The sequence below is a fragment of the Miniopterus natalensis genome, chromosome 2 (genome assembly GCF_054644295.1).
Source record: "Miniopterus natalensis isolate mMinNat1 chromosome 2, mMinNat1.hap1, whole genome shotgun sequence".
In the NCBI taxonomy this organism is placed as follows: Eukaryota; Metazoa; Chordata; class Mammalia; order Chiroptera; family Miniopteridae; genus Miniopterus; species Miniopterus natalensis.
The window spans coordinates 37,058,967-37,086,872 of record NC_142082.1 but is presented as its reverse complement, the minus strand read 5'-3'; the positions used below and the strand labels follow the sequence as shown (position 1 = coordinate 37,086,872).

The 27,906-nt window shown below is 39.2% G+C and overlaps 1 protein-coding gene across 5 annotated transcripts in view; it reads left to right on the top strand.

The window, feature by feature from the left end:
- Window positions 1-27,906, top strand: part of MBNL2 (muscleblind like splicing regulator 2) — a 147,453-nt gene that overhangs the window by 88,552 nt on the left and 30,995 nt on the right. For 4 of the 5 annotated variants that reach the window (XM_087814267.1, XM_087814263.1, XM_087814264.1 and 1 more), the window contains 5 exons: window positions 7,309-7,473; window positions 16,095-16,295; window positions 18,777-19,040; window positions 24,984-25,037; window positions 25,664-25,817. In XM_087814267.1, the coding sequence (XP_087670393.1) occupies window positions 7,309-7,473; window positions 16,095-16,295; window positions 18,777-19,040; window positions 24,984-25,037; window positions 25,664-25,817 (838 nt within the window). The remainder of the gene's footprint in view (window positions 1-7,308; window positions 7,474-16,094; window positions 16,296-18,776; window positions 19,041-24,983; window positions 25,038-25,663; window positions 25,818-27,906) is intronic. The other variant, XM_087814266.1, reaches the window with a different exon arrangement.

Here is a 27,906-nt window from a genome sequence, read left to right as displayed (position 1 = left end):
CATACATAACATTGATGATATGGGCAATCGTTCACTTTTATGGAAGTTATCATTTCCTTGTAGTGATTCTCTGAACCCACAGTTTCCTCTAACTCTGATGCCCTTATGGGGTTGAATTTTATTTGCTGTATTATATAGTTGGAACAAATAATATAAAGAGCTCATGTGGCTCAATTCGTTTATGTAAATTCCAAAAATGTCTAAAAGCCTCATCTGCCACTGGCCTTAGAGCAGAGAGATGCCAGTTCCATAGTTAATGTTATAAATGAAGCCTGAATGTAAATGACCATTTCATTTTCCTACACTTTCACTTGCCCATATTTTGCCAGAAATGTGTTGGAGAAGGAAGAGCAGGTTCAGGCCAAATGATAAGCTCAGCCTTTGCCACCTTACTTAGACCCATAAAAATAGCGAGCCAATATAAATGTGCTCACCTACTCAAATCAAGGCCTTAATTTTTCCCCCACTTTCAAAAACCTTGAGAGATTTTGACACTGCAGAGATACTGAGGCTGTGAGTGCCTGATTCTTCCAGCAAGCTTAATCCCTTAGAAAAATCTGCTAAACATCTTTGTGTCATAAAGACCAAAACAGTGGTCTGTTTGATTGGACTTTTCCCTTTCAAACTGTGTACGCTGCAGGTACTTTAATAAATCTTCCAAAACTTAATCAGTATTGACTCAATTTGCCACTTATGCTGATACATCTCATCATGCAGTCTTCTCACAATTGTCAGAATGTATCAGGACTATTGCCAACATATATCCCTGGCATCACATTTTACTGTAACTGTTGGTTTGTGTGGCTTTCCCCTTTTACTAGATTAGAAACATTCAAGGGGAAATCAGATGTGGAATAGACGATGCATAGCAAATTATGATTGCTTTTTCCAGAGCAACTTTTGCTGTCTCTTGAGCTCTCACAATCATCAGAAGGAGTCGAGATGTGGGAATATATCACAGCCATTTGACAGATGAGAAAATTGAGGCACAGACTATTATAAGTTATTTGTAAAAGTTCATATGACCATTTTGGAATGAAGCCACAACCAGAATTCCAGGATTTTCCCACTATAATCCATAGCTGCTTTAAACTCTAGATTAGTCATGCCATGTTAATCAGCCCTGGCAAGTTTCAGCAGGCAAGATATCAAAGAAAAGCAGATCTGAGTCTCTTCTGAACGGATAAATGCCAGTGTTGGCACTGATTGTGAGAACAAGGATAATAAAGGGGTAAAGAGCTTGGTAGACAGGCCCGAGAGAAGCACAATGATAGAGAAACTGAACTAGTATTAGAAAGGTTGTTTTCAATACCATGTAGTTTTATCTACTATGCAGAGAAGGTGTTAACGGTAATAGTAATAATGATAATAATAATACTTATAGAGGGCTTATTATGTCCAGGAACTGTTTAAACACTTTATGTGTTAACTGTTAATCCTTACCAAAAGTCTACGAGGTAGGAACTATCGTTATCTTCATTTTACAAATGTGGCAACTGGAGGCCACAAGTGCCCACAGCAGAGCTGGATTTGAGCCCAAGCAGTCCAGTTCCAGAGACTGTTCCCTCTACCATGAGTTTAAACTGCTTCTCCAGGAGAGGTGCCAAGACAGACGGTTTCAGGAATGTAACTCCAGGACAGGAGCATCTGTCATGATATCAGGGTTTCACGAAGTTAGTTTCACATGTGCAAGGAAGACTGAGGGGTTCTCTCATGGCCTTTCCGTGGCCAGCTTTGGGATCCAAAGCAGGCTCCTGGACTCCCAGTGTCCCTGCAGGCTGCTTTCAGAGCACGGGCTATCTGCCCTCAATCGTTGGAGTCAGCATTCTCCATTTCACATCCTGGCCTGCTCTCTTGAAAACACCATCACGTGCTGAAAGCAGTGAGTGGCCAAGACCCAACTGAAAGAGGCAGGATTCAGTAGGTCAGGCTGTGACCCTGGCCCTCAGCCGGAATTGTTATCTCCCCTAGGGGCCTTTTCAGAATCTGCTGATCAATCACGTGGCCCACACCAACACACAATTCAAATTATTCCCAAGTAATACATACAGCAGAGGCTATTAACTGTTTGAGCAGTAGATCATATACAATCTATTGCTTTTCCCGTGGAAAACAAATGGGATATAGTTGTCTATTAGGCGTTCCTATGGGCAAAAACTCCAAATGTTAATCCCTTTAACAATCTCCTAATTAATGTTTTCTCTTTTCCTTCCATATTTTAATTGACTTTTTCAATTAGGAACATACTAGGAAAAGATTCTAAAAATTACTTGTTTTAAAATAAGCAATTAGAAAATCTCATGTTCCAATTATGCTTTCTCTGCCTCACACCGACCTGATTCTGAAATCTTTTCTTAGCCAGCGCTGCCTTTATTCTATCCCACGCCATGTAACGGCCATGTAATTCTGATAGCTCCGATCTGTGGTTCTGCCGCGTACATACTACGGTTATTTAGCATCTTTCTTCATCCTATTGAGAAGCAACATGGGTACTCTGTATTAGAATTTTCCATGGTTGCTTATTTTAATAAACGTAATTCAGCTGTAAATTCTTACTTGTTTCTAACCATTCTCCCTAATCTAAATATTCCTGGAGTAGAGATTATTTTTGGAAGTAGCATAAACTATACAAATCCTCTGTAAACTCAGAATTATATTATTTTTTTTAAGTGATCTCCAAACAATGTAAACTATAATACAATTGCTGATATAAAATCTAATAACCAGGGTAAAAGTTTACATGTGGCATAAAACAAAGCTGATCTTGATAGTCTCTGGCTTAAAAACTTTCAGTGGCAATGAAATTCATACCATTTAACTTCACTATCAAAATTATTTGTTATCTAGCTCCGGTCCACTACTTCCTGTTTCATCTTTTATCACCCCCCCCCACCAACCCATAACCCCTCTGTACCTCTGCACTCCACCCTGTGAAAGTCCCCACATGGCCCACAACCCCTCCGTACCTCTGTACGCCATCCTGTGAAAGTCCCCAAATGGTACACTATCTTCCTCTTGTTCTGTTTTGTATTCTTTCCCCAACACACACACACACACACACACACGCACACACACTTCTGCTACCATGCACTACCTTGCCAAATTCGTTCTCAGCCTTCAGGTCTCAGTTTCAATGCCCCTTCTTCAGAGCCCTTCCCTAACGCACTTGTCTCGATTCTGACCTCCCCTGCCAGTCCCTTTCAGCGCCCTCCAAAACAGCTCCATTTGTAATTACACGTTTCTCTGTCATTCTTGATCTGCACCACTAGGCGGCAGGCTTCAGGAAGGGAGGTGCCATATCTTGTGTTTGCTCACCTTTGGTTAACTAGCGCTTAGCACGATGCCTGGCACATAGTAGGACTTCAGTAAATGTTTGTTGAATGAACGAATGACTAAGACCGTAGTCTGTAAGTATACCAAGAACAGTGGTGAGCGTGACCCAAACCAGTTGCTGTTTCCGGGCCTGGTGCATCCCACCTGGGATGGCCTACATGACTCAGGCTGCAGTCTCCACGTTAGTCCCTGGAGTGAGCCTGTCTCCCTGGCCTTCACCCGGGCCCCTGTCTTCCAGTCCCACAAGACTCTTCGCAAGGACTCTGGAATGGCACCCTCCCCTCTCCATCCCACAGAAGCTGCTCCCGTCCCCTTCTCTCAGGGCTGCACCCCACCTCTCTTATCTCTGCGGAAACAGTGTTTAACCAAAAACTGAAAGAGAGGAAGAGTTAAAATAAAACAAATAAACAACCCTAGCAGCCATAAGAAGACGTTTCCAAGACATTTTTATCTTTATGTTTTGGACTAAGATCGGGAGACACTATTTTTGCCACTTCTGTGTTGTTTCACAGTGCTATGAAAGACGCTTTGCAGTGCCCTCTCCCATTCGGTTATGACAACTTGCCTTGATAATCAACAGTTTGTGTGTGACGATGTGTATCCTGACAAATCTTACGCCTCAACAAAAACTTCTTTACAAATTGTTTATGTGTCAAATAGCTTGTTGTATTTTGACAGTAGCTTTTCCTTTAGGATTTCAGAATCCTCTAAGATCCCTTACTAGAACTCTGCTGCCTAGAGTTTCCCAGGGCTTGAATTAGCATGCCTCAGACATCCATAGTGCAACGTACTTCAAAATATTAATACTAGATTGAACTATGGTTCAGGGCTCTCTCTTTAAATATGGGTACTTACAGAAATACCCTGTAGAATTAAAAGTAATATTAAATATAAGATACTCGAATAAGTATAATTAAGACTTTTTTACCATGTTTCCAAGTGAAAGTTTATTCTCTAAAAGAATCAAAAGGGCAATCAAAATACAACTAAACCTGTTATCTTGCACTTACTGTGAACAAAATGTCATGTACAAACATTTCTCTTTCTTTGGTATTATTAACGACACTTACTTCGTGCCTACTATGTGCCAACCATTTTTCTAAGCCTTGTGCATGTATTCACTCATGCAATCAACACACCTTAAAAGAAAACACAATAATTATTTTCATTGTGCAGATGAAAAGCACTGATACACAAAAAAGTCAAGTAATTTGCTTAAAGTTACGCAGGTAGAAATGGGCAGGGTCACAGTTATGTGTCCAGGCATCTGCCTGCAGAGCCTGCGAGTTTAATCACTCCTCTAACCCCCTACCAATGGATAGACCAAGCAAGTGATCTTTTTCCATTCCCAAATCCTCATATATATTTTATTCTATTTTAAATTGTGTTATGCCTTCCATTATATTATGAAGGATAATGCTAGATTTTTAGCCTCCCTGGATTTTAACTATTGCTAACAAACAGCTTGGGATAGTGATATAAGTAGATCTGGATTTAGAATCCAGCTCTACCACTTACCAATCATATGACCTTAGGAAAGTTCCTTAATCTTTCTGAGCCCAACTGCTATTTTGCAAAATAGGGATCATTACAGCTGTTTTCATGAGAAAATGAGATAACCACAGATAAATTGTCCAGCACATGAGTGATCGATAATATACCTTACCACAAGTGTGTGAGTAAGAACACTAGGAAATTGCATTATTTCTCATGAAAAAGAAGTTTCCATCAATAAGTTACTAATTTGATATTGTAAATTATGTTCTATTGGCTGGAAATAGTTTATACAGTTCCTTAAGAGTCCCAGTTGTATCAAGAGATAACAGCATTTACAAGAAAACCATGTTTTTTTCTAGCCTAATAGAAATTTTCATACATAGCTACAAAGCGTAGCTACAAAGAAGACGAGTGATCAAATTGACAGTTACCTGAATGAGCAAAATTGAATAGCCAGACTGGTAGAGGTGTGGGTGTTTCACAAACCGCATCCCATTCTGTGGAACTGTTCTCTCGAATCTCCCATTAGGCCCAGCTGTACCTTTGTGTACATGGGCCTATAAGTGGACCTTGTATACATGAGCCTTTCGGGTGTCAGCTTCCTAGTGAAGTGATTGTGACTGAAGAGAGTTTGGATTGAGGTTGTCAGAAAGAAGCTTGGGGTGGCTTAGCTTCTGTAGAAGAAATGCCATTCTGTTTAATTCCGCATCCCTTTGCTGATGGGCAGGAGCTATGTCTTGTATCCCATGGCCACTTCCCATCACATGTATGTATTTGGGCACCTGACATAAAGGCAGCCAATCCAAAGACTGGTCACACATCCATGCTTCCCAAGCAGCCCCATCTGAATACTTTCCTGGAGACTTGATTTTAGCAAGCTGAGAGACTAAAGCGATTATCAAGGGAGGGCAGAAAGGGAGGTAAAATAAGAGACGCCTGAAGCAAGTTGGTAGGGCTAGAGGGACCCTGGGATGTCACAAAGCAATGAGCAAAGTAAAGTTAGGAAAAAAACCTTTATCCCAAAACGTGTAGAGCAAAGTACATGGGAAGAGAAAGAGAGATTCCTAGACTGCTTTGATTTAGACTGTTTTTAATTATGGTTCCACTTTTTCTGTATCTTTACATTAGACCTTCCAACTCTTGACCATAGAAAACTGAATGAAACATCCCAACATAAACTTGAGACTAAGGAGACATGCTGACATTGCCCATTGTTATAGAATTTTATTAGCAGAAACAACGGGTTCCTTCCGATGTGCCCAGTACCCGCCTCTGTGCATCTGTGTCCTCCCCAGAGAGGGTGACACCATCTCTAATGCTGCTAACAGTGGGGCCTCAGGGCAAGACTGGCTGCTGAGCACAGGGAGGGAGCCTGCACTGCCAAAAGTGCAGCTGAAATTAGTGGGAAGCAGAGTGAGAACTCCAGATGTTTAGAATTAGGATGACTATAAACAAATTTGTATCCCCAGATACACCAAGCTTGCTTTTTAAAATTATTTTTGTATCTGGTAAACAAACCCATATTCTCTTTTTTGGTTGCAAATAGACTAATTCTTTAGGGGATGATAATACTCATGCTGGTTAACACATTTGCTATTCTTTCTCCAGAAATTGCATAATTGACATCAACATGATTCTCTCAATTGGTAGTTTTGAAAACCTAGGACTCCAGTATAAACACTACCATTTGCAGTTACTCTCCAAGACTGGTTTTATGCACACGTGTCACCTAATTAATTTTTTTCACCTTGCCAATTTTAATGTCCAAATGTTATTTTAGCCATAAACATTCCTCACTATGTCATATCATGACATTAAATTTAATTCAGCTGTCATGGGAGTGGGGCAGGGACATGGGGTAGTAGCTTTTATATAGCAAACTAATCAGTTGCAAGTGATTATCTGAATTTATACCTGGAAATTTTACCTATGCATCTATGACTAAGAAAAGCCCACTCCCATACTACCATTGCCTCTTCTGCAATAATTTGAATTAGGGGTGAATTAGTGTGTGTCTCTGAAACAAATCAGGAGGTTCTTATTTTATTCCCACTTTGTCATCACAATAGCATTCACAAACCAATGTATAGCAGGTTCAAAGCCTCCTTCTGATAAGTCACAATAAATAGGCCCCTCTGATTGCCCTCCATACTGCCTAGGAGAAGGGTCTGTCTTTACTCTCAGCAGTCACTTGTCTTTAGAGTCTGTTGTCAGAGATAGAACCCATTAAAAACAACAACTAACCTCAGGAAGCTTCTCTACTCAACAGGGTTGAGCAAGGTTGATAATCACCTAATGCCGAATTCAGCCCTTGTATGTTCCAACAGTGTTCTATGTTCCAACACATGAGTGTGCGCACACACACATACACACATGGGATCTTTGCCATTGTTTTATATATGCAGTGATTGTGAAATGGTTGACAACAGAGTCAAAAGCTACTGATAATAGTCCTAAACCAAAACGTTCATTTTACAGGGCCGTTGTTCAAGAGAGAACTGCAAGTATCTTCACCCTCCGACACATTTAAAAACTCAACTAGAAATTAATGGGAGGAACAATTTGATCCAGCAAAAAACTGCAGCAGCAATGCTTGCCCAGCAGATGCAATTTATGTTTCCAGGAACCCCACTTCATCCAGTGGTGAGTACATCCATCTAGCGATGGGCTTGGTGATTAAAGTGTTGGTACAGGCAATGCCACACTGACCTAGGATGGCCCCTCTCTACTTTGTCGCTGGCTACAATTAAAGCAGATAGCTTTGACGCTAAAGGGATGCTGAAAATTGGGGTTTTTTAATTATTTAAATGGAAAAATGTGTGTGGAAACAGTAGGCAAAGACAACTTCTAATCAATATCTGGGTGTCACTCCAGCTCTTTCTCACCAGTAAAGTCTATATTTGTGCCATCTTAGAATACTAATAGTTCTGCATTTTCATTTGCAGTATGAATTGATGATCTATGTAAAGAAGAGGTTTTGATGCCTAAAACTTTTTTAAGCAAGGTAGTCAATAGATAATTTAGTTCACTGGCATCATTTTAAGAATGAGGGAAGTGAGAAACCAGAGAAGTCCAATGATTTGGCCTGGGACTGGAACTCAGACATCTTCACCAGTCTGCTCCACCTGGAGGCTGGAACGAGCCCAAAAGAAGGGTGTCTATGCCCCTGTCTCTCAGAGGCCTGCTAGGGGCGCGGCAGCTGTGGAAAGGACCACCACAAGCTTAAGTGCATTGTATTGTGTAATATTTTCCTCTCTGATTTCATGGTATTTCAAAGTCCTTCCTTAAAGGTCTGGAAATTATTTTAGAATGAGGCCCTGGAGGAAAGGAGTGCATTTGGCGTTAGCAGATTTGATTTATACTTATGAATTATTTGTCAAAAACAAACTAATTTTAAAAAAGCCAATGAAGTGAGTGAAATTTGCTTTTTTTTAAAAAAAGTACATACACAAAGGTTATTGTTTAAAAAATAAGCCTTTATTGTATGAAAATTCTATATTATTGAAAGCTGCTAAATTATTATTGATAGCTAGCAGTGAGTTAAATTTTCTTATTGTGTGTCTGTGAGATGAGATGAGATGAGATGAGATGAGATGAGATGAGATGAGATGAGATGAGATGAGATGAGATGAGATGAGATGAGATGAGATGAGATGAGATGAGGAGGGTGGGCATGGCTCAGGAAGAGGGGAGAGAATCTGGGGAAACTGTTAGCATATCTGCTTATGTCAAGGTCAAAAATGGTGGCACAAAGTAGCCAAGAACCAGCTCTGCCCAGAGTAAAAAAAAAGTTCCAGGAGCAGGTGGCTCCAAGATAAACAAGATGTAGTCTTTGGGGGGAACAGACAGATTCACAGAAAGGGCAAAGTAAGATTCAGGCACAGGGAATTGTGATTTTGGATGAGGCAGGAAAGGCTGCTTGGAGGAGGTCCCAAATAAGTATGCCCTAAGGGTGAGTAGAAGTTAGCCTAGCTGTACGGACAACACAAATAGAGTTCTAAACACATTTAACACCAAAAATAGGCATTTAAGTGGATCTGTTTAAAACCACACATATGTATAATTTATGGTTCTCTTTATTGGTGCACAGATATAAATTATTTTATTAAATTGAATAAATGCTAAAATAATTTAGTTATATGATATTAAATAATGTCTATGGGAATAAATTTAGCACCACCAAGGTCACCATAGTTAACACGGTATTATATATCTCACTCATTTTAATCATTCACTTCTTATTTATTTAGAATTCATAAGTATTGTCCTGATACTCAGTTAACAACAGAAGTGGAATTTTTGGATTGCCATGGCCATTACTATTAATTGAACTTTTTTTTGAAAGTTATGTATAATCTCAAATATTAATTAGAAGTTAATAATCATGATTATGAAAAAGGAATATTGCATTTAAATATTTTAAGAGAGATTTTTAAATTACAAGAAATATTAGACTAAAGAGTGGTAATCATCAACTCTACAAACAAATAACCTCAGAATCTCAGGAATTAGTTAGTGACCTAGTACAGTGTAGTAGACCAAATAGTGGCCCTCAAAAGTACCTGGAACCTGTAAATGTCGCCTTAAAAGGAAACAGGGCCTTTGCAAATGTGATTACCTTAGGTACCTTGAGATGGGGAAATCCTCCTAGATTAAATGCAATAACCTCTTTCTCTGTCTATGCCACTCAGAGACCTAGCTTTTCCCCTGGATAATCAGCAACCCCCAAGGCAGCAGAAGACAGTAGCCTGGATCTGACTAATGGTCACAGGGTCTGGATCCCTGGCAGGCTAAAGATCACATCTTCACTTAAGTTATGTTTCATTTCCTGAACCCCAAGGCAGAACCACTCCCTGGCTACTTTCCCATGAAACCAGAACAGAGGGACACTGGAACAGACTTCAGAGCTGACCTCAGAGCTGCCCTTACAACCTAAAGAAATGATTCATTACCCTTATCTCATCTCTGACCAATTGGCTCCCTAGCATGACCTTGAACCACTAACCTATGATGTCTTGTGATTGTACCCTATATAATCTGTAACCTACATGCCATTGGAGAATTTGGGCTTTTGAGCATTAGCTTCCCGTTCTCCTGGGTGGCACCATTCATAATAGCCAATATTTTCCTACTGCAAAAAAATAAATAAAAATGAATGAATGAATGAATAAATAAATAAATAAATGCAATCACAACTATCCTTATAAGAGAGAAACAAAGGGAGAGTTGACATATACAGAGAGGAGAAAGGCAATGTGCCCATAGAGGCCGAAACTGGAGTGATGTGGCCACAAACCAAGGAATGCCAGCAGCCACCAGAAGATGGAAGAGATAAGGAATGGATTCCTACCTAGAGCCTCCAGAGTGAGTGTGGTCTTGCCAACACCTTAATTTTGACCCAATGAAACTGATTTCAGATTTATGGCCTCCAGAACTATCCAAGGATAAATGTGTGTTGTTTTAAGCCACCAAGTTTGTGGGAATTTGTTAGACCAGCCACAAGAAGCTAACATACATAGAAATTACTTAAGATAAATAACTTGATAAACATGGAGTAGCAAGTACCACTCCATTTTTAGGTTTCCTTCTAAGTTCAACTTCTTTATATTTTTCCACTCCCTCTTTCCCCCATTTACCCTGAAATCTCTCACCAATGACCTTCATATTTGTAAACTGATAGTCACTTTTGCCTTCATTGTATTCGTTCGACCTCTTGGCAATATTCAACACGTGTAATTAATCTCTCCTTTGTGGAGTACTCCTTCCTCTCTGGTCACTCCTTCCTCCTCTGTCCCTATTATGTTTCTCTACTACATGTTGAGGCTGCTAATTGAGGTTCTCGGAACTGGACATCTCTCTCATCTACCTTCTCCTTCCTGGCCTCATCCATTCCTGTGGCTGTAAATCATCTACAGGCTAAGAACAATCCCAAATGTGTATTTCCAATCCAAACTTCTCTGAGCTCAGACTCCTGTATCCAACTTCCTACTGGACTCACCTTTAAATTTCTTACAGGATCTCGACATATTAAAGACCAAATTACTTATTCCACTACATTCCCATCTCAGTAAATGCAACCAGCAGTTTCAAACCAAAACCAAGCAGACTCTCTCATGCATACTTCTTCATATCCATTTCATCAGTAATCCTGACATATCTGCCTCCAAGTCCATTTGCTGCTCTACCTCCCAGCACCCTCATCTGAGCTACCATCAACCTTTTTATCAAAGTACTTCATGAGCATTTCCTTTCTAATCTCCCAGTTTCCACTCTTGCTTTATTCCAATGTATCCTACATACAGCAACCAGAGGAATTTTTTTTAACATATAAATAGCATCATATCACTCCCTTACTTAAAGTCTTTCCATGCTTTCCCATTTCACTGGAGGCAAAGCCTAAACATGTAACCTTGTCTGTGATCTGGTCCTCACCCAGCTCACCAACTCATCACGGCCCACTCTTCCCGTATCCACTGAGACCAAACCAAACCTTCAGTTCTGTGAACACACATGGCCTTTGCTCTCGTTGGAAGTATCCTATTACTCTTCACATGTTAACTTTGTTTCATTCATAAGGACTCCAAATCCATTCCCTGCAATTTCCGACCAATCTCCATCACTATCATTTCTACGTATCCATAAAAATGAATTGTAATTTTGCTTGTTCTTACCCATTAGAGTTTAAGTTCAATAAATGTACACACAGTGTTTTGGCACCGTGTCTGTACCAATAAGTATTTATTAAATGAATGAAAATGCAATTCATTCTTTCTTCTCATAATTCTTCTGTCTCAAATTCGCTACATTTGAAAATTCCCCTTCACTTTGTTCCTCCTAGCAGTTTTTCTCTACCCATTTCTGATAGGATGTAACAGTCATTTGTCTTTTCCTTCCCAGCACACTGCCTCACCCCACCACACACATACAACCTTCATATGTTCATTCAAGATAAAGAAGCTGCTGAGTAGCCTTTAGTAGGAGAGAGATTTAAAAGCCTATACAATGCAGTCCTTGGGGACAAGGTCTTACATTGAGTATTCTGCCCTCCAGAGATGCTTCTGGGAGTAAAGGGAGTAGGCTTAAGAGATACCATGTTTTAAGCCTTTCAGCCTGAGTGCCAAAGACCTACCCTTTGAAGTCAAAGCTTTCTAAATGTATGAACTCTCACGCTCTTGTTTTAAAAAGTCAATTGATGAAACTTTAGAGCCATAAATATCCCAGGCCACTTAGTTATTACTCCTCAGTACCAGCCCTCCCTTGCCACTAAAAAATATCAAAGAACACGTGGGCACGCATGTGTGTGTGTGTGTGTGTGTGTGTGTGTGTGTGTGTGTGTGTGTGTGTGTGTGTTAAATCTTTGAACTTGATGTAATGTACTGAGAAAGAAGAGTGGAGAGCTCTGTGGAGAGAAACCCAGAAACATGGAGTGAAGTACAGAGGGGAAAAATAGCAAGACCAGCATTTCAGAAGCTATTTTCTTCCAGAAGACTTTCTGTGGCTCTTGTCCTCTGGCCCCTCCAGCTGCAGCTAGTGCTGAGAGATGACAAGGACCAAATGGATCCCATCTCAGACAATCTGGCAACAGCCCTTCTGCAGAAACCATGGGGCCAGTTCGCCCAAGCTCTAGCTGGGATGCTTCCAGGAACAGAATCATTTGGAGGTGCTGCCCTTCTCTTTTCTCAGCTGCCAGCTAAGAACCGAATTCAGACACCAGGATGTGTTGTCAGCCTAGACTCCACCTTTGGAAGTTTAATTTGAATTTGGGATCTGAGAACCATTTCCTGAGGCAGCAGGGCCCCAAACAGCCGTTCAGAGCAGCCCTACATCTCTGATCTGTAGAAGGCCCCGTGGGACACAGCTCCCCACCAGCACTCTCTTTACACTCCAGAAACCTAAGGGCAGCTAGTATTTTTCCTTCTTCTAAGAAATTACCAGCAAAATCCAATGAGTGCAGAAGAATGGAAGTAGCCCCAGACTTGGAGTCAGGAGGCCTGGTTATTTTGTCCCGCCTCTGCCTCAGCAGCAGTGACCTTGGGTAATCCTTTTAGTCTCTACATTAAATTGCTTTCACCTGTAAGACTGTGCAATTCTCACTGCCACACTTGCTTCTCGCCAATACTGACAAGATTAAAGAAGGCAGTGTGTTTGAGAAGGGGTTAGCCAAAGAACATATACCCATAACCCACAGACAAAAGTATGCTGATGGCCAGAGGGGAAGGGGGGCAGGGGCGGGGGAGGGCTAGTGGGTAAAGGGGGGATGGGGACATCTGTAATAGTGTAAACAATAAAAAAAAGTAAAAAAAAAAAAAAAAGAAAACAAGCTATCAACATACCAGCTCACGAGCCACACAGTAATCAATACCTTTTTAAACAGTCTGCGGGGGTGGGGGAAAGAAGGTTTTAAGAACAGCCAAAACTTTCACAGATGTAAGGTATTACTGTTAATAATAATAATAGTAATAATATAATCACCATCTCTGAAAATTACAATAACTGCATTGTTTTACTAATAAACTCCAACAAAAATATACTCTACCTAAAACATTACAAAAATATCTAATTGAATCTATCTTTATACAGCCTATGACTTTTAACTTTCAGTTTCGTATGAAAGAAAAAATATATTTTCCCAGCCTATATTTCAAAAAAGAGATATTTGCTATATTTAATAATATTTTATACCTCTATTCTTATTTTGCTATGCTGATTACATTTCTGTTATAGAATCAATGAGTAATTTTGCAGAAAAAATTTTGTTAATACTAATTTTTATACTACTAATGATAGCTTCTATTTACTGAGTTTGACCATGGAAACTGGGAGAGAAATAACACCTTGTTCAGCCTGACTCTTTAAGCTAAGTAGTTTTACTTTCCCTCTACAGATGAGGAATCTCAGAGAAGTTAATTTCCTACCCAGGATAAAAATTAATAAGTGGCAGAACTCTGAATTTTAATTCAGATCTCTCTTAATCCAAATTTGTGCTTTTACTTTTAAGCAATGCTCTCTATGAACTATGTTCCAGCAATCATCAATAAACAAACTAAAACTTTAGATCATTAAATTAGATGAACAAGTAACATATATGAGAAAGCAAAATTTAGCTAATTACAATAGATTTGTTGATATCCAAAAAAGGTTTTGGGGAATGAGTTTTGAGGTTCTGATATCCTATACAGTCAAGGTGTACCCTGTATTTGTGTCACCATGCTGACCCTGGCTTCACATGATCCACAGGAGAGAGAGTTGGGGATTTGCTTCCATAGAAAGTCAAAAATGGAAGTGTGGGGGAAGACTCTTTACTCTACATGTTTACTTTGATAAATAGTCTCTGGGTTAAATGATACATTTAGTACAAGGTTTTTCAATACTTATTTTCCCTCCTCGTCTATGACAGTGGTCCCTGAACTGGGCCACAAAACAGATCATGTAGTAAATTTTTTAATGCAAATTTCAAGGCCCCTGCCTAGACCTATTGAGTCAGAATTTCTGATATCTCTATTTATGAAATCCCCCTGGGCATTTCTGATATAGCTGGTTCTTTGAATCACTGATCTGTTGTGATTTATGACCTTTCAGGATTGACTTTTTTAATCATAACATTATATAGCCCTGATGCCATTTAAATCACTTGGCTTTGTTTCAATAGTACTAAATTATAAAAGCTATAGTTACTGAAAACCACAACTTTCTATAATTATGACTCAAATGGGTTGAAAATGGAAAACATACACATATAAAATTTCATAGAAAGTCTAGGAAGAAAAAAATCCTAACTGCCAGCTATTTCCCATGTTGAGACCTCATGTTGCAGCATTCTCCCAAAGTGAATTTTATGGCTGAGCCATAAAGATCTAAGAGCTGCTCTTGGGAGTGCTATAGCAGCGGCCCTCTCAGACCATTGGAATCACCTCCTTCAGCCCCCAGCCACTCAGTGAAGACTTTCAACCTCTCCAAGAACCCCCTGCACAAACTGTCAATAATTCACTGTTTTCTAACATGATCATATGTAAGAGATATTTTTCAGTTATTGCTGTCAACAAAAAAATTTGTTTAATAAACATAGATTGTTATTTTTCCCATATGTTCAACAACTCATTCAGAGCCATAAATAGACAGCAAGAATGTTACCCACAATGTATAAATAGACGTACCATGACATGGCCAACACCACAGTTCCACATTAGAAAATCGCATTAATGTATCATTGCAAATATCTGAAAACTGGTGCTAAAAATAAATAGATTAAAGCCATCCAATAACTGAAAAACAAACAAACCAACAAAAACCATTCAGGTCCAATTCAGTGTGAAATTTAGTCTAAGAAAAATCTTTAATTTTTAACATTGGTTCTTTAAAAAGTGAAGCAAAGTTTCTTGTTCTCGTAAATGTACATTATTTTCTTTCTGAAAGGCATATTTTTAGGTGGAACTTTAAAAAATAATCATCCCATCAGCCCCCAGCATACTTCTTTTTCTCCCTGGACAAAGATTACAGTGATAGAGAAGTTTAATAAGCTCTATTGTATGCCTTTGTCACTGGAGCGTTGATTTTGTGACCTAGGAAACCAAAGCAACTTTCAACAGCCAATTGAAAAATTGGCCACTTGACAAGTTCAAGCTTTTCCATCCAATCTTTCAAGAAGGAAAGGTTAGTTCAAGGCATACTTGAGCTAGAGGAGGAAATAGCAGGTCTATATTAAAACTGCAGATGAATTTTGGAAATATACATGCTAGTGAATATGGAAACATACTGGTAAGTCTGAGAAAAATAAAATCCCGAGTAATACCCACTTTTTGAATATGTAGAAACTTGGCCAAGCTATAAGCAAAGTTTTCCTTTATTCTTCTCCCTTTGAGAGACATGCAGGAGGAAGCATAGACTATGAATCAGTATTCCACAGGTTTTATTTAGTATTATAACATTTAACAGTTTGCAATGATGAGCAATTAGAGTGGATATTAATTTCTTGAGGACACTCTTATAGAAATAAAATTTAGCCTGTACCCTATAATTAAGTTTCTATTATGTTCTCCCATGTTTTGAATGATTTGGAGAAGAGAGGACTTATATGGGTTTAATTTTTATTAAGCAAAAACTAAACAGGGAAGTTTAATGAGCTTTTATAGTTCAAAATTGACTTATGCAGTTAACGCAGAGTCTTGTATATAATTAATAAATTTTGCTTAAGTGACACTTGCTGGTGATTTTTTTAAAGTTTTATTCTAAAGATATCTATATCGTGTGTTATCTTTCTTTAACAGCCCACTTTTCCTGTAGGTCCCGCCATAGGGACAAATACGGCGATTAGCTTTGCTCCTTACTTAGCACCTGTAACCCCCGGAGTCGGGTTAGTGCCGACGGAAATTCTACCCACCACACCTGTGATTGTTCCCGGAAGTCCACCCGTCACTGTCCCGGGCTCAACTACAACTCAGAAACTTCTCAGGACTGACAAACTGGAGGTACTTCGATTTTATTTGTGGTTTGAAATGCATTTGTGGTAGAAGTGTACTTCTATGTGAGTGAATGCTTGTAGGATAGTATACACACATTCATCTAAAAACCATGCATTCATGATTCTTTGTTTTGAATTTAAGGCCAAGTATAAAGGAAATTAATCTGTGGGAAAAGAGTAAGTTTAACACACCAAAAGTCAGCTGCAAAATATTACCAACCAATGGAACGCTGAATCAATCACGATGGGAAACGTAGCAATGGCTCCTGAAGGCCTCCAGCTGGGCCAGGCATTAACCTTTGCTGGATTCTGGATAGGTCTCTGAAGGGGCAAGTCAGAAGCCCAGAAGCCAGGGCAATGGGGACACTCATGGACAAGGGTGGGAGTAAGTAAGATTATGACTGTTGACCAGTTGGTATGATCATATTTCAGTATTTTAAGAACTAGTATGACTGTACTACAGTGTCCCAGAATATCAGCCCTAGTAGTGTTGATGGTAAACAGGGAATTGGAAGCTGGGAAAATTTGATTGAGATAGTTTCTTTAACTTAAAGTGTTCTATAAAAGTCAAGAAAACAAGTACATATATTTATAAAACATAATTCTTAAGTCATGAATCAAGCCAACCCATCCACTTTACTGGGTACAATTTCTCTTTAATCAGAGTTAGAAGATTCATCCATTTATCTTAACTACTATATCCTACGATATTTAATAGAGCATTTTATATGGGTGTGTAAAGATTTTAATAGGTTTTTCAAAGAGCTGCTTTAATCCACTACAAATTAAAGTTGGTAGGTGATATATGTATGGTTAGGATGTACACTGAGCTTTCTGTTGGATCCTTCAAGAATGTTCTTTCAAATGTACATTTGTTTAAATATTTACCCAGTAAATCTTGAGGGCAATAAAATGTTGCTGCCTAATATCACTTTCAATCCAAAGTATATGTATCTCAACATGAAAATACTATAAACTCTAATTGCTACTGTTTTAATCAAGCCTATCCATGTGAATGTTGAACAGACAGACCTTTCATGGGACTAGAAAAGTGTTTTGGGCTCCACCTGCTGGACCCATGGAGCTTTAGTGTTCAGTACATGACTGTGTGGTTTAGAAAACAGATTAAATCGGTCGAGTTGGGAACAAATTGTTCTTCCCAACAGGACTGGTGGACAAAGATATATGGAGAAATGATTCACAATGACAAGCAGAGCAGCTTTCAAACCAGGAATGAAGTTGGCTACACACAGAGACCCTTGGTAAATGCTTAATGACTGGTCTCTACCTCTGATGCAGTCTCAGGCTGAAGTCATTCCATTTATAGTGGAAGGTTTACTCAGAGTCTGTGGGAACATCTTAGTAATTCTTACTGTGTACATTTCATAAACTAAAGATGGAATGTTGGCTAATATTCAAAGTAAGGAGAAACAATTAACAATTTTGTGATTTATCTATTTACTCTTCAAATTCGCCTGGCCACTGGTTAGTGAAGCTGTACTTCCCAAGTACGATTGACTTTCACAAGGCTTGACTGTCATGTCAGTTGACCCTTCATATACCACCACTGATTATCAAGAGGTGAACCACCACTTAAATACAGGGTGTCCCCAACAAATGTATACACAGTTTGAAGTCTCAGAGCATGGAGCATTCTAGTTACTTGAGATTTCAGAATAACTAAAAATTAAGGAATAAAAAAGAAACAACAACACTCCAACACTTCAAACTCTATTCTACTTTTCTTTATTTCTTTCCCTTTACCTCTTTACACACTTCTCTTTTTTATCTTTAAAAAATGTTTATTGTTTTTCTGTGCTTCCAAAATACTAATATGGTGACCTTAAATGGAAGTGTTGGTGCCTTAGATATCATCATTCTTCCAATTTATTATGTTATCTTTGTAGAGCAGGGGAGACCTGGGGCAAACAGGAGTATTCAGATTCACCCCACCCCCATTTCCCATCCTCAGGGAGGAGGGACAAGGTCGTCATTCCCCCCTATTCTTTTTGGAGTTGTACTGCTATGACCTGGTGGCGTAAACCATGGTGACAGTGCCCCTCCATGCAAAAAACCTGTAGCATCCCAGAGTTGTCAGAGTAAGAGATTTGCATATACATATATATATATCCAAATTATATATATAATCTCCAAATTATTATATATATAATATGTATATATCCCAGAGGCACTGGAGGCCTTGTTGATTTTCCTTTGTTATTTTAGCTAAACTGCAGATTTTGACTTATTTTCTCAATGTCGAGTCTCAACCTAGAAAAGAGGGCAAAGCAAGACCCCAAATAGTGTTTATTACGGATTCTGGTTACTTGCGTTCCTGATAATCAATTTTTTCTGGTAAATGGCACAAAAGCCACCATTCACAGAAAGACAAAGAATCAATTCAGTTATTAACAGGAGCAAGCCTAACGGGCCGGCTCGCGCCGAGAGGCCGCCCTCGCATCGCCGCTCTTGTCCCCGTGTGTCCCAGGTGTGCAGGGAGTTCCAGCGAGGAAACTGCGCCCGCGGAGAGACTGACTGCCGCTTTGCGCACCCCGCGGACAGCACCATGATCGACACCAACGACAACACCGTAACCGTTTGTATGGATTACATAAAGGGGCGTTGCATGAGGGAGAAATGCAAATATTTTCACCCTCCTGCACACTTGCAGGCCAAAATCAAAGCTGCGCAGCACCAAGCCAACCAAGCGGCGGTGGCGGCCCAGGCGGCCGCGGCCGCGGCCACAGTCATGGTAAGTGGGGCGCGCCCGCCGCCACCTCCCCGCGCCCCGGGCTGCGGGCTGGGCCCGGGCGCTCGCCGCGGGTCGGGAACGGGGAAGGCTGCTGGTCCTGCTGCTCCGCTGCCTACGTCCCGCTGGTGTTCGCCCCCTTTTGTTTCGTTTCCCCGCCCTCCCTCCTTCGGCACAATAAGTAAATCCCTCAGGCCAGGGGACCGAGGGCGCTGCTGTGACCCGCGGGCCCGCTCAGGGCGGCGCGGGGCCCAGTCGTGAACGGGAAGGTGGCACTCGAGTTCAAGGGAGCGGAAAACTGAGCAGTAGGCAGCCCCTGAGCAGAGAGGCTTAGCGACAGGTGACAAGTCAGTGACCGACTCTCCCCTGGCCCTGGTGTTTCCCTCCCTTCCACTCGTGACCTCGAGGAAGATGCTCCACACTTTCCCTCCCTCAGTGAGATCTGATGCAGGACATCAAGTCATGAGACAGATGCAACTGGAGCTGTACTGGCTGGCGCTTAAAAATTAATTTATTTTTTTAAAAACGGCCTGTAACCTGAGTCACTGTGCTGTCCCTCAGAGACAAGCGGCAGCTTCAGCAGCAGCACCTGAGGGTCTGTCACAGCCCCAGACTCCCAGGCCCCACCCCAGACCTTTGAGGTCAGAATTCAAATGGTAAATCTCCCCGGTGTGTTGTATGCACATTACATTGGAGGAGCACCTACAACTGCTAGGGGTCTTGAAAGATCCAGACATCAGTCCTTACCCCAAAGTTGTTTACTTAGCTGGCCTGGATGGGGCCTGGGCACTGGCCCTTTTGGAAGCTGATTCCCATGTGGAGCAACGTTTGAGAACCACCGGACAAGGTTGTAGAACTTTCTAATAAATTTGTTTTAAAGTGAGATCTCTGGCTTACCAGAAGTCAGTTTGAATACGTGCTAAGCACTGCGCATTCCACACTTAATGAGACCTACCATGCTGCTGGGTAGAACAGACAATAAGGAGGTTTCCCTGCCCTCGAGGAGCATCAAGTTTAGTATGTGGGAGCAGTAACGCTCCTCAGGGATGGAAATGCATAATGGGGTCCAGTGGGGCGTGAAAGACTCAGTGGTCAGTTCTCCCTTGGGAAAGATAGATATGGCTTTTAAGATTATAGGTGAAGCTTAAAACACAATGTCTACCTAGCACCTGCCACCTCGTACATTATTGACTGAAACGCAAGGGTAGCCATTATGCAAACAGGTCTATGCTATTCGACATTCTTTCCTCAGATGTTTGTAAAGGCCTGGCCCCGTGATAAGCATCCGGGGCGCACAGATGAAGGCACAGAGCCTGCCTGCGTGGTCGCCTCTTAGTGTGGCATGTGTGGTTATAGAGACCTTTCCCATCTGAGGCTAGTCCCAAGATTCTTGAACATGGGGTCCTTCGTCTCTGCTTCTTCTCAGGAGCCCTGTTCATTTAGTGCTCTTACCTCATGTCCTTTTCATTTTTGTGTCACTGGACAAAACTGATTTTTCTGAATGTGTGAATTTTTCTGTATCTACGGATGTGTGCATCCAACATCAGAGAAATTCTGCCTTTTTTTTTTTTCTAGTAAAAAAGTGGTTTTCAAAACTGATTATAATTGGGAATAGGGTACTGAGAGGAGATGAGAGTAAATTGGTTACTTAATGCTGATGAAAAAGGAATATTTTTAGAGAGCAAATGAAATATTTTATTTCTCCAGCGTGGACTCCATCTTACCATCTACTTAGTGAAGATCTCATCCTATGAGAAGTAAATTATTTTTCATTGTAATGATTTTTTAAGCCAGCCCCAATTTATCCTAACTGGTATGTTGATTATTGGCACAAAGAAGACATTTTTCCGTTGAACTAGTATTAAAAATCATCACTAGGTATCAAAGATATGCCCAAGATTAGTCAGGACTCTAGTTGCAAGAGACAAAAACCCAACCAAAGTTGCTTAAATGAAAAAGGTGGACTTTACCAGATCATGTAGTATCCTCCAAAGAGAGTAGAGGTAAAATAGGGCTCAGGATTTCCTGGATCCAAACACTTGGAAACAAGTAGGTATCTCTCCATTTTCTCTTTTCTGCTTCTCAGGGCATATCAGCTCCATTCTCTAAGACCAGTTTCTCCATACAATGCTGACCATGGCTTTGCATGCCTTACATTTTTAAAGGAACAATGTACCTACTATATGTAAATGGTAGATGACCTGGCTTGATAGGGATAAGAGAAGAAATGGCCATTTACACATACAGGTCATCCTGCAGCCTGTTGTTTTTAAATCAAGACTGCACTCTCCTATTTACCTTTTTGTGCATCCTCACAGCATACTCATCAAGACGCATACAGGTTATTGCAGTGGATGTCAATATATTTAGTTACCACAGTTTCCTGGATTGTTACACTGTGCCCAGATTTGGAGTTCTAATATTTCAGGGAATCTTCCAGCATCATCAAAGACAACCCAAAGGAATGTAGTTTTAGAACAAAAGCCAGCTTCTTTCTGATAATGACATGAAAATTACTGAATCCGTCGTGTCTTTTTAGTGAAGTGAGAGGCTCATTTGAAACAAGCCTGGGTACACTTGGATAAAGTCAAAGTATTCTCACTCTAGAAGCAAGATTACTCAGTACACTGATATTATTTTACTTCCTTATTTGAAAGAACAAATGGAGTAATGATTGCAATCAGAATATATTAATATTCCATTCACTTGGGTTTCATATCTGAACACAAAGAATTTCTGCAGTGTAATTTTTATAACTGTCCATGGATTTCCCCTTCTTTTGATTAATTGGATCCTGAGAATGAATTTAAAGCTTTGATTCCAGAGAAAGAGATTTTATTTCCATTAGAGCCTTATTTTATTATTATTATTTTTTTACGATACCTCTTAAAACATGAGCATCGTCTTCACCAGAATTTTTTAAATGTGAATATAAGCCAGGCAGAGCTTCTCTTTGGGAACACAAAGGGTATCTGATCTTCAAGCAAGCAGTCTTTCTTCACACACACACAAACAGGGCTACACAAGGAGCCCTATTTTGTAAAACATGTACAGGAACTTTGAATTCCTTCTTGCTTATTCACATCCTTTTATTCCACATTGAAGCCGCAGCTCTGATTATTGTTGTAAGGGTTTCCTGACTCCTCAGATTTGGTCTTTCCGTGTAACGCTTGGCACAGGCCTTAGTTTGCTTGCCTCCACCTGCAGTTGGATGGTTTCTTGATCCAGAAAAGGAAAGACCTGGCTGCATGTACACAAGCTGGAGGAGGCCCAGAAGGGGCAGAGGATAAATATTGGTAAGGCCAGCAAGAATGAATGCCAAGTGTCCGGCACATAGTAGGAGCTCAATTAAAGAGAACCTCTTTCTCTGCCTAGGTGACTAAGGAAGCTCCAAAAATGCGCTGGGAAGGATGTCCTCTAAAGTCTAGTCCAAGCCTGAAGATCTTTCAATATTAGTAAATAGCATCAGTCAAATAATATCCTCTAAATCAGAATGCCTGTGTACTACACCACTGTATTATAACATGATTATTTATCCATAGAGATTGCTTAATACAGTCTACTCATATGCCTCAAATTATGAGGTGTGTGAGATACTAATATGTATGCTCAATCCTCCCAAACCTTAGTGTTTCTTTCAAAAGACAAGCTATTTGCATCTAGTAAAGATAACCTACAATATAGAATGGCAGAAAAGGAGATGCTATCATTGTCAAGCTCTGAGTTTCTTTACATTCCTAGATTATTATAATTTCTATGAAAATTAAGTTTCAGAAAGCTATGATCAGAAAAAAGAAAACATTAACCTCCCAGGTGGTTATCCTAGGGAGAAATATTTAATATTTCCTTTTCTACTTGACTTCATTAAATGATCCTTTGTTGAATCAAAATTTTGTTCATAAAAACAAACCTTTGGAGACATAATCACTCTTCTAGTTGGCATGTCAGAAAAGTTCAACCCAACAGTGGATGTGTTTTGTAACTCCCAAGGACTGAAACAGTGAAGGGAAGAATTGAGGTCAAAATGATTTTGAATTTAACCATCCAGTTAATGTTCTCAGTTCACTCTATGAGAACAGGCTCTGTAACCTTATGTAGTTAGCACATACTAATTTGAGCTAAAGAAAAGGCATTATCTAGCAATATAAAACTACACCTGAATAAAAGGTTTTAAATAAAAGTGATGTCATAGAAATTACATAGTGAAGAACTTACATTTGAGGAAAGAATATCCAGTATAAAGAAGCTTTCTTACTGTTGGTTTATAGAAATATTCACAATTCTACTTTTAGAACAATGATTTCATAATATCTGATGGCCTCTATCAAGACTTCCATCTGAAACATTTTCCCCATTGGCCAGTCTGAATCTCCTCTAACCTGTAGCCCTTCCCACGCTTTTTCTCATCCTTTCCCCACCCCATAGCTCTTCTAGGAAATAATTTCCTATCATTTCTATACTTTTTAAGCCCAAATCACCAAATGATGATAAACAGCCATTTATTTTCCAAGGAAAATATCATTTACTGTTTCCCATTTTGAGGGTTTAGTGCTATTCCATTTTACTTCAAATGCCATAGTTCTAATTCAGAACTTTAGAATATGACGTTTATATTTATTATGCAAACCTTAGGGATTTACCTATTGTGCTAAACATTAAAAAGGGGTATTTCATTTTTTAATTTGCATTGGAGCTATTCTTTCAAACTTATTTATTTTCACAGAATTTCATCATAAATTTTTTAGATTTTTTTTTTACTATTATCAAGGAATAGAAAATTTTTTTCATTGTGGTCTAAATCAATCAATATTTGTTATTATTTCAGCCATTTAAATGAAACTATCTGCCCAAAAGTATGGTTATAAGTTAAAGATATTATTTTACTTCTATTATTTCAAGCAGTACTTTGCTGTTTTTTTAGCTGTTTGTTATTTTTAGCTATTGTATTTGTTCTAGCCAAGAGTTCCACACCTCGTTAACTGGGTTGGTCGCTAATTGTAGCTAAAAGGACAAATAGAATTATTAAATATAAGTTATTTTGACACCTGAGGACACTAAATACCTCTTAAAGGGTATTTTATTAGTGTAATCGGTAAGTTATTTGAGATAAACTGAAGTCTGATTTCAAATGCAGCGGAGAACCGAGAATGGATGATAAGTTAGTCATTAGAAACCGTGTGATGGAATAAAAGTGAGACATTTGAGAAGCTTACTGTTCAGATTCAAAACTTGTTAAATCTGGAACCGTAGTCCACATGGCCAAATCCACGCTAGCAGAGTGAAGAGAAGAACTGAGACAAGTATCCACATGATTCAGACAAAAAATTAAGACCCAAACCCAAACGGTTTTGCCTAAATAATCTTGTGTTTGAATATTTTTTGTCTGAATGTTTTTGTTTCAGTTCACCACTTCATTTTGTTGGCCTCAATCATCATTAAACATTACTTTTATACAATTTAAGATATTACCTTTCTTTGACTTGGATCTTAGGGCCTTAGCACATTGATTACTGTATATTTGAAAACTAACTTATCAGAAGTTCTTCAATCCTGTGGCCCTTGAAAGTTTTGCATTTTTTTTTCTGAAGCAATATAAAAGATGCTTATGGTGTGTATGCAAGCTGCTGTTTTGATTAACTTTCCTGAATTTCAAACATCTATATTTTACTCTCTTATATGCTTTTAACTAAGGTATAGTAGATGCATTTTTGCTTCAATACTAATTTAAGGTGTAATATTCATTTCTTTAGAGAACATTTTTGTTGTTGTGCATGCCTAGTGTTTTGTACGTTGTATATTGCATTCAGAATATTTTTTTCCTTCTCACCTATCCACAATGCAATGCCGTTCCCATGATGCACCTCTGCTTGCTGTTTACCTGTATGTTAATTCGCTTGAATCCCATTGGCCCACTGCCATCATGTGCTCGCTGCCTGTTATTAAAAGACTCAGTCGACTGCCAAAGCAATGAAGCGACCTCTCGAAGCATCTGTAGACCTGGTACTTTGACCTTTCACCTTTCGCTTTGCATGTAGCATTTCAGAGAACCATCTGAGATTTGTATTACTTGTAAATTATTGGTTGCAAAAAATCATTATTGTTAATTAATGAAAAATTCAATAAGGTGTTTAGCCATCTCATTTTCATATGTAATACGTAAGAGAAATTAATCCTAACAAATTTTAAAACCTTTTCCAAAAGAGTGAAGCAAATTTAAATTCCTTGGCTCAGAAAATGCTCATTGTAATTCTTATTAATATTTAAATTCAAGAAATTGTCATTTAGCTAAAGGAAACAATAAGTATTAATAATAACACAAATGCTTCTTTCCCTCCTTAGAGTAGTTTAACTCATTTGAAAAGCCGAAGCCACTGTTTTGTTGTTGTTGCTCGATAGTTTTCCTCTTCCTTAGTCGAGATGCTACTGTCCTGGGTTACAGAAATCATGCTTTCGCTCCCAATAACGAATTCTCACTCATTCGACATTGCCGCTGTTTAAATTAAGGTGCATGGCACAGGCATCTCCTTAGCTGTCCTTGTTTAAAAGAACGTTGTAGCTGATGATCTCTGTGGACACTGACGGTCTACTTGGAGTTATACATGTCTTCCCCGGTTCTTCACTCCTAGGCCTTCCCACCCGGTGCTCTTCACCCTTTACCAAAGAGACAAGCACTTGAAAAAAGCAACGGTGCCAGCACGGTCTTCAACCCCAGCGTGTTGCACTACCAGCAGGCCCTGACCAGCGCCCAGCTGCAGCAGCACACGGCGTTCATCCCCACAGGTATGTGCCCCGACAGCTCCGAAGCCTGTGTCCGTGTGCCCTTCGGTCATGTGCTTCCTTCTCATTCCTTTAAGCTGTTTGGTGGCATCTAGTTTGCTTTTAAAGGTAAAGTAAATACAGCCTGAAACTCAGCATTGTTTAGCTATCTAGATATATTTACTTTGCTTGGAATGATAGCTAAAGACGGCTAGGTTTCTAAAACCAAGTATTTTATACAGTTAAGTGGCAGATTAAGCCCGTGAGAAGTAAATAGCAGTTAGGCTTTCGGTTTCTTGTATTTACACATGCTGTGTAAAACTGTTTATGTAAATAAGACCTTTTATGTGTGACAACTGAAATTTGTCATTAACCCTGAATGACCTAAAAAAAGCAATTCCTGTAAATACTAACCTTTTCTTTTCTATTCCTATTCAGAGCACTAAAAAAATGAGGCTATTCAAATTAAAGCAATCCTCTACTCATATTTTTACATCCATTCTATCTCTTCACCATTCTTCTCAACTTCCACCAACTTTACAAATATAGAGAGCTCCTATCCTTGGTTCCTAAGCCAATGCCTGATAATATTAGATGCTAAGGTGCATTAACTCTGTCATTCCGTTAAAAGATGAATATATTAATCACAGAATCTTGAAGTTTAAAGGATTCTTAGTGACCTCCCATCCAGTTGATTGTTTTACAGATGAGAAAACTGAGGCTCCCCCCTCCCAAATGTGAAGCGACTTCCCAAAGTGGCACAACTAATGAGAAAAGACCTAGAGCCTAGTTTTCCTATGACCAATCCAATTTACACGACATGACACTCCCTGGGTCTCCATGTGTTGAGGCTACAGAATCCTCCCTTAGAGCTTGGTATAAAACATCAAACAAAAGTGAAGAAACAGAAGTGCAATATATGCCAACCCTCCTCCATTTCTTACCCCACTCCTGTGGCCACAGACTTACATACACCATACACAAGCGCAAGGAGTCACCATAAGTTGACTGTGGTTTTGACCTTTAGTCTGTATTAGAAGCAGAAGCAGGAATAATATTTTCATAATATTTTCTCAAGTGTAAAAAAAAAAAAGAACCAGAGAGTGACTTAGGCCTTAGCGAGAAGACTGTCCATTGTGTTCTTAGTTTCAAAGTAAAAATTTTCATTATATGATAGTAACTTAAAGGTAAATATGGATGAATAACAATTTTATCAAAAAGAATTTGCTGATCTTAATCCACATGGTTGGACTTTTCAGCTTTATTATCCATTCCCTTAAATCTCATAGCATATCAAGAGTTAACATAGGAGGGAGTTGGATAAATATTTCTATGGTATTCTTTGTATAAAATATACACTTGGAAATTAATTATTAACCTGTTCAATATATTATAGTAAAAATACAAATTACAAGTAAAATGGTTCTTAGTATTTAGTTTTCTTATTTTAGTTCTGCTCTGCTCTTTAAAAATGCTCGTAGACCTGTAGAGTCAGTCTCTAAGTCAGTGCTTATTAGGGCTTTCCATTTGTTCTGTTACAACCTTGATTAGTGCCCTTTCAGTGCAGTTATAGCACAGCTGTATTTGTACATGTAATCCATTGCTATACCATGTTTGTAAAATACTTACTGGAAGGTAAACTTACCTCGAGGTCCTGTGTGATTTCTACAAGTGTCTTTTTTTATAGACCTAGTCACTAGATATTTTAGGAGAAAAAAATTAGGGGGGAATGTACTGAGGGGAAAAACATAAAAGGACAAATCTATTTCTGAAGACTGGGTGATAATGCCACTACTATTTCCTGGGAATGTCTATGAAATCCTGGAGCTAAGCCATGCAAAAGACTGAAGGCTTCTAATTTTAAAATGATAATGATAATCATCATTCATTGGTAATCATTGTTGTTTTAAATATGTTTTAATTCATATTTAACACTTCAATCCAATAATGATTGATTTGCTAAATTACTCAAAGAATCCTCGTTTTAAAATGATTCACCTGGAAACCATTTGAAGACTTACAAAGCAAGAACGAATATCATCCCCTTATGCAATGACTTGATTAATGTTGAAATGCATTGTGTTGAGTACCAATAGGCTGAACTGGCTGCTAT